This window comes from Berghia stephanieae, chromosome 2 (genome assembly GCF_034508935.2).
Source record: "Berghia stephanieae isolate SIO BIC M18660-M18661 chromosome 2, UCSD_Bste_1.3, whole genome shotgun sequence".
In the NCBI taxonomy this organism is placed as follows: domain Eukaryota; kingdom Metazoa; phylum Mollusca; class Gastropoda; order Nudibranchia; family Aeolidiidae; genus Berghia; species Berghia stephanieae.
The window spans coordinates 103413555-103421392 of record NC_088361.1 but is presented as its reverse complement, the minus strand read 5'-3'; the positions used below and the strand labels follow the sequence as shown (position 1 = coordinate 103421392).

At 40.5% G+C, this 7838-nt stretch overlaps 1 protein-coding gene across 4 annotated transcripts in view; it reads right to left on the bottom strand.

The window, feature by feature from the left end:
* Positions 1–7838, bottom strand: part of LOC144966119 (transient receptor potential cation channel subfamily M member 3-like) — a 135969-nt gene that overhangs the window by 106958 nt on the left and 21173 nt on the right. For all 4 annotated transcript variants that reach the window (XM_078902220.1, XM_078902222.1, XM_078902223.1 and 1 more), the window contains 3 exons: positions 6844–7005; positions 4131–4379; positions 1243–1371 (listed from right to left, as the gene is read on the bottom strand). In XM_078902220.1, the coding sequence (XP_078758346.1) occupies positions 1243–1371; positions 4131–4379; positions 6844–7005 (540 nt within the window). The remainder of the gene's footprint in view (positions 1–1242; positions 1372–4130; positions 4380–6843; positions 7006–7838) is intronic.

Genomic DNA, 7838 nt, shown 5'->3' with positions numbered 1-7838 from the left:
GCCAGCATGAAACTTTGATGACTTCCGGGTTATCGCCACTCTTGATCTAGGCATGTCGGGGGAAATGCTTTTTGGTAATCCTCGAACATCAACATGGTACACGGGTGTGTCATTAGACGACTTCGACTAATGGTTGGTTTGATGTTGTAAGGGGAAGTGATGGGGTGGTGGTGGTGGTTGTGGTGGTTTGATGTGGTGGTGGTGGTGGTGGTGGTGATAGCGTGGTGGTGGTGGTGGTGGTTTGATGTGGTGGTGGTGATGGCGTGGTGGTGTAGGTGGTGGTGGTTTGATGTGGTGGTGGTGATGGCGTGGTGGTGGTGGTTTGATGTGGTCGTGATGGCGTGGTGGTGGTGGTGGTGGTTTGATGTGGTGGTGGTGATGGCGTGGTGGTGGTGGTGGTAGTGGTTTGATGTGGTGGTGATGGCGTGGTGGTGGTGGTGGTGGTGGTGGTGGTTTGATGTGGTGGTGGTGATGGCGTGGTGGTGGTGGTGGTGGTGGTTTGATGTGGTGGTGATGGCGTGGTGGTGGTGGTGGTGATGATAGTGATTTGATGATCGTGATGGTGGTGATGATGTTGATAATGATGATGGTGATGATAATGATAGTGATTTGATGATGGTGGTGGTGGTGGTGATGATAATGATGATATGATGATGATAAATGATGATGATGATAATGATAGTGATTTGATGATGGTGATGGTGGTGATGATGTTGATAATGATGATGGTGATGATAAAGATAGTGATTTGATAATGGTGGTGGTGGTGGTGATGATAATGATGATGATGATGATGATGATGATGATAAATGATGATGATGATAATGATGACGTGATGATGATGATAAATGATGATGATGATGATGATGATGATGATGATGATGATGATGATGATGATGCTGATGATGATGATGATGATGCTGATGATGATGATGATGATGATGATGATAAATGCTGATGATGATAATGATGACGTGATGATGATGATGATGATGATGATGACGTGATGATGGTGGTGATAATGATGACGTGATGATGGTGGTGATAATGATGACGTGATGATGGTGGTGATAATGATGACGTGATGATGGTGGTGATAATGATGACGCGATGATGACAACAACAACAAACATATGGTATTTTGGACGCGAGCTCTATCTATATACATGTTTAAAAAATTGACCTTGACCTTGACCGAAGCCGAAGCAGCATGCATCAAATCTGATAAGGCAAACAACATACCTGTCGAATCTTTTCGATCCCCATGGTGAAAATGATGGCGATGATGTAAAGCTCTGCCCAGGTCGGTTCCACTTTCAGTCTGTCCAGGATGACGTAACCAAATAGGACCAGGAATACCACGTAACCAATCTACACGTGGGTGGAAAGAGGTAATACAAGGACATTGTTAACTTGGTGACCAATGGGCATGATCTATATTAACTTTCCATGTGCTCGAGGTCATTGGTCACATTGAAAATGTGCTCAAAGTGACCCACATAAAGAAGTATTCACAGCTTTTGAAATATCTAACATCACGATTGGTCATTTAATTCAGCTTGACACATGTGTATGTTTACAACGTTCATAAACAAAGCAGCGTGCTTACATTTGTTAAGAAATATCCAATCGTTGGACAGCAACAAATCATGTGATTGATGACTCGGTTGGACGAAAACATGAATATATATAGATCGCTCCCATTGACGATTTCAAACTTCAAGAGGTGATGTCATAGCTGATGCTCATAAATAATAGACTAGAACTGTGTTTCATTACATCACACACATCCATTGGGGGAGTCCAGATAGCTCAGTTGGTAGAGCACTCGCTTCACACGCAAAGCAAGGGACTTGAGATCGATCCTGGGTGCGGTGAATATTTTTTTCTGACACCCCCCCACCCCCTTCTGTCCACCCAGCAGTGTATGGGTAGCTGAGTCTGTTAGATTTGGCGGAAAGAAGTACTTTGCGAAAGACTAGCGTCCTATCCAAAGGATAGCAAGAAATTGTATTGTCCAGTTTCATGCTATGGAAACCTGGATAAACTCCGGCTCCATGGACCTAATGGCTCTGAAGGACTGTATACATCCATTCCTGGCTGTGGTGTGCTGGTTTGAGTGCCGTGGATGTCAGCGATGGTCAGGCGGCAAGGACGTGTTACACATCGCTCTTGTGTTTTTTTTCTATAGATAGTTCGAAGATGACGTCACTCAGGTCTTTGTTATTGTTTTTTGCCATCCGCGTTTATGAGTAATGCTCACTGAACTGTATTAACCTGACTATAAACGTTCATGGATACACAGTTTTGTGTGTTGGTCCGTTATACTTCCGGATGGCAATGTTATGAGCTTCTTAGCCAAGCACATACTATCTATATTTAACCAGGAGGACGTGTTACACATCAGTCTTGTGTTTTTCTATATTTAACCAGGAGGACGTGTTACACACATCCCTCTTGTGTTTTTCTATATTAAACCAGGAGGACGTGTTACACATCAGTCTTGTGTTTTTCTATATTTAACCAGGAGGACGTGTTACACATCAGTTTGTGTTTTTCTATATTTAACCAGGAGGACGTGTTACACATCAGTCTTGTGTTTTTCTATATTTAACCAGGAGGACGTGTTACACATCAGTCTTGTGTTTTTCTATATTTAACCAGGAGGACGTGTTACACACATCCCTCTTGTGTTTTTTCTATATTTAACCAGGAGGACGTGTTACACATCAGTCTTGTGTTTTTCTATATTTAACCAGGAGGACGTGTTACACACATCCCTCTTGTGTTTTTTCTATATTTAACCAGGAGGACGTGTTACACATCAGTCTTGTGTTTTTCTATATTTAACCAGGAGGACGTGTTACACATCAGTCTTGTGTTTTTCTTTATTTAACCAGGAGGACGTGTTACACACATCCCTCTTGTGTTTTTTCTATATTTAACCAGGAGGACGTGTTACACATCAGTCTTGTGTTTTTCTATATTTAACCAGGAGGACGTGTTACACATCAGTCTTGTGTTTTTCTTTATTTAACCAGGATATACTGTGATCATCTTGTATATTTTTTTTATATAGAAGGGTATTAAGCAATCTGTGATACATTGGACTTTCATCCGATTTTTATAGCATTGCTTGCAACTGCTGTCCTATATTTTATGAATATTTTATTTTATTTTATTTCATTATATTTGATGTTATTTTGTTTTTAATTAGCTTCGTTGTATTTTCATCATGTTAGTTCATGACAGTGTATAAATCTGTGCTAATATAACGATGAATGATGTGTAACATTATGATAATTTCCATTCAGGGTCAATTAAGTATATCTTATCTTATCCAAAGGATAGCAAGAAATTGTTATTATCAGTTTCATGCTACAGAAACCTGGATAAACTCCGGCTCCATGGGCCTAATGGCTCTGAAGGACTACATACATCCATTCCTGGCTGTGGTGTGCTGGTTTGAGTGCCGTGGATGATCCGCTGGGCTATACCAGCAGGTTCGTTTGTTTGTTTGTTTGTGTTTAAGGGTTTTACGGCGATTGAAACACATTTAGGTCATATCAGCGAAAGTAAAAAAAAAAGTAAAAAGGATAGTAAAAACATTCTATATGTACAATTAATAAAAGAACTTGAGAAAAGAGTAAGACATATATGGGGAATGGTTCAAATACGGAAACAGATGTAGATTCCAAGAGCACACCATCAATGTGCTTAGTTTTTGAGACCACCTATAAGTTTCACCCAGACAAAATCACAAGATCCCACTAAGAGGAATACACTCAAATGTTTACAAATCATATGTTTAAAAAAAAATAAATAACAGTACATAACACAGAGATGATTAACAAGGAAAAAAATATCATCTTCCTGAACAATAACTATACATTTGACTGTTTCCCTCTTAGTCAAGGACTCCAGCTAGGGCCAGGACAAAACTAAGTAATCTCATTCCAAGCCAAAGACAGAAAGCAATTGGAAAACAAATATAGGGGGATCGAAGACACAGTAAGTGCCTCCCTGCCCACTATGGGAGGTCAGGAACCCCACCCAGAAAGTAGGAAGAGGAGGAGGAAAAGGAAAAGAGGGAAGTAGATAGAAGGAGAGTAACTCAACATATTCCTTACAGCATGTGCCCAGAATTTCGTGATAGGAGCGTTGTAAAACTCGTAGACCTTCTTGCCCATTCGTAGCGGACTCTTCTTCTTGCGGAACGGCGTGTGGAAGGTGAAGATGCTGTTGTCTGCTCGAGCCCCTTTATCCATCGGGCTGTTGCCGGCACCTCCATGGCCCGCTGCCCCGTTCTCCTTGACAGGGGTGGATTGGCCGCCCATCACCGACATTTCCTGATCCTCCTGGAAATAGTTGTTCATTTCCTAGATGGGGTGGATGGAGAAAAAAAGATATATTGATAATTAGATCAGTTTTATCAAATCGTTTCAATAGGATTCAATAGTTTGATGTCACGTCTGCTCAGCAACGAGCAGCTTGGTTCTAAACAAAGAAAATCGGTACCTTTTATTCCTCATGCTGGCTAGAACTTTTTCTCATGTTATGTGATAGAATGTATAAAAGTCAAAACATGGGTTCGATCCTCGCAGTGCGCATAGTTGAGTCCTTGGAAAAGGCTCTTTACTCACATTCTCTCACTGTACTCAGGTGTAAAATGAGTACTTGGCCTTTGGCAGCTTTGTCTCTGGCGGAGAAAAAAAAATGTAATATCACCTAACAGGCGTCATCATGTCTTGTTATACATGTTACTTGTTGCTGTTGATCAGGGACCCTTTGTAAAGCGCTTTGAGCATGTTTAGTGGATATTGCGCTATATAAAAGCTCAATTTAAAAAAATAAAATAAAGAGATGTATTTAGTGTCCAGCCTCTGGCTCTGGGTGGGTTCCTGACCTCCCATAGTGGGCAGGGAGGTACATATTGTGTCTTCTATCCCCCTATATCTGTTTTCCAACATGCTTTCTGTTTTTGTCTTGGAATGAGATGACTCAGTTTGGCCTGGCCCTGGCTGGGAGGGAAACAGTCAAATGTATAGTTATAGTTTGGGAGATGCTATTTTTTTCCATGTAAATCATCTCTCTGTTATGCATTGTATTATGTTTAGTTTACATAAAATATTATACGAGGGCTCTTTCATAATTAACCGAAAAATGCCTGTAAAATCCGCGTTTTTTATGCTATCAACAAAATTCTTGCACGTGTTCATACCTTGACTCGTCCTTATTTCTTTACGTAACAGCCAAGTCTGTCGACACACTTCTGCCAATGCCGCACCATGGAATAGATACCCTCTCGGAAGAAATTTCCGTCAAGGTTTTGTAGCCATTTCCGCACATGGTCAACAAGCTCTTCATCGACATCAAAGCGCTTTCCTGCCAGCTCACGTTTCAGTGGCCCAAAGAGGTGATAATCAGATGGTGCGAGGTCTGGACTGTATGGTGGGTGTGGCAAAATCTCCCATCCATATTTCTCTAGCCAACCTTGCATCACTCGTGCTGTGTGGGGTGTAGCGTTGTCGTGTTGCAAAATGACCCCATTGGTCAACTGCCCTGGGCGCTTTCTGCGAATGGCCTCCCTAAGCTTGTCAAGAGTTTGGCAGTACCTTGCAGCATTGATTGTTTCTCCATGTTGTAAGGTTTCCAACAGAATAACACCACGACTGTCCCAGAAAACAGTTCCCATTATTTTCTTTGCTGACCGCATGACTTTGAATTTCTTCGCGACAGGTGAGGATGGATGTTTCCATGTCATCGAATCTTGCTTTGTTTCTGGGGTGCAATGGTGCAACCAAGTCTCATCACCGGTGACTATGCTGTCAAGAAAAGTCACATCGTACCCTAGAAAGTCTCCGCCGGCGTTGGCAGTATGCCCGTGAACCCTGCGTGAGCTCTTGCTTCTTCTCAAAAGTTCCCTGCGGATGTCCAATCTTTGTTCTTTATGATTGTCTGTCAATTGCTTAGGAACCCATCTTGCGCTGACTTTTCTGTAGCCAAGTTCATCAAATACAATTCTATGGGCAGAAGTTTCCGAAATTTCAAGACTGCTTGCGATTTCATGAAGTTTCAACCTCCTGTCTTGACGAATAAGCTCATCAACTCGCTTCACATTGTCTTCTGACGTCGGAGTTATCGAACGCCCTCTCCCTTCCCTGTCTGTCAAGTCGGAATGGCCGGCTTCAAACAAATTACACCAGTGATAGACTTGTGTATGGCTTATAACTTGCTCACCATATACACTCTGAAGTTCTTTATGAATTTAGGTAGGATTCAGACTTTTGGCGTTCAAAAAACGTATGACAGCTCTGATTTCCTCCTTTGACCAAGTTTCAAGGTGGGCCGCCATCTTTAAAATCGTCTAGAAATTAATTGGGCAAAATGATGCACTTCATAATTTCTGGGAATATCCGTAAGGAAATAAGAAATATCATGTCGTTTACAGAATTAAAAAATCTCCACTGGTTGCTGAGCAATGGGCATTTTTCGGTTATTTCTGAAAGAGCCCTTGTATGATTTGTAAACATTTGAGTGTATTCCTCTTAGTTGGGATCTGTGCTTGTGTCCGGATGAGACTTATAGGTGGTCTCAAACTAAGTAATTTGATAGTGTGCTCTTGGAATCTACATCTGATCCCTATTTGTTCTCAGTTCCCCAATGTCTTACTTTTTCTTGGGTGCCTTAATTGTAATTCTAGAACTTTTTACTATCCCATATTCTTCCTTTTTACTGGCGCTGATATAACCTAAATGTGTTGCAAGTGCCGTAAAACCCTTAAAAACAAAACATCAAACAGCCTCTGACTGATGCCACCACCTCCAAGAGTCCACAGCCTACCTGGTCTTCACTGAAGGATGAAATGGAGAGATCCCCCTCACTGGCCGATTCCTCCAGCTCGTCCAGATGTTCCTCCATCGTCTGAGGCATGAGCTGCAGCTCCTCTTTGGACTTGAACTCCAAGGCAAAAATGTACGGGGGAAAGAGAATTCCCAGCATCACCTGTCAAAACACATCATGAAATAAATAAATAAATAAATAAATAAATAAATAAATAAATAAATAAATAAATAAATAAATAAATAAATAAATAAAATAAATTCCAATACGAACATCTGAACAGCTTTAGTTTCAAATTCCACCATGCTCAATGTATTTCATAAGTAACAATGTGAAATTGAATGTAAGCTTCAATTTAATAACAAAAACAAGATAATATGGACGTTTCAGGTTTTCTCTTTATCAACAAAACAGAATGAATGAAATACTTCAGACAAATGAGATAATGTGGTAGTTGCGTTGTTAAGATGAATAAACAAAAAAAAAACAACAAAAAAACAAAAACGAAACATCCACATTATCTGTTTTCATATATTAAATTTAAACTTACCTTCAATTTCACATTGTTACTTGTTTCTTCGAGCTTTGAGCAGCATCATTTACATCAATGTATTTCAAAATGTGTTATTTATTCATATTCCTACAACAAGACAACACGATACAGTTGCCACAAGTTACAAATGAAAAAGCCATATATCTTTTTAAGGGAAAGGGAAAGGGGAGGGGATCAAAATTTGAAGGCAATAATCTGTAGCAACAGAAAAAGCATGAATATTGCTCACATTTGTATTAATTATCATTTTTTCATACAAAACAATAAATTACACAACATATAAATATTTGCAGTGGATTCCATATAAAGTCGTGCGGCTATATGGTCCTGTGGTATGACACTCGCTTGGAAGGTCCTGGGTTCGAGCCTCACTCGGCACATAGTTGAGTCCTTGGAAAAGGCTCTTTACTCACATTCTCTCACCGTACTCAAGTGTAAAATG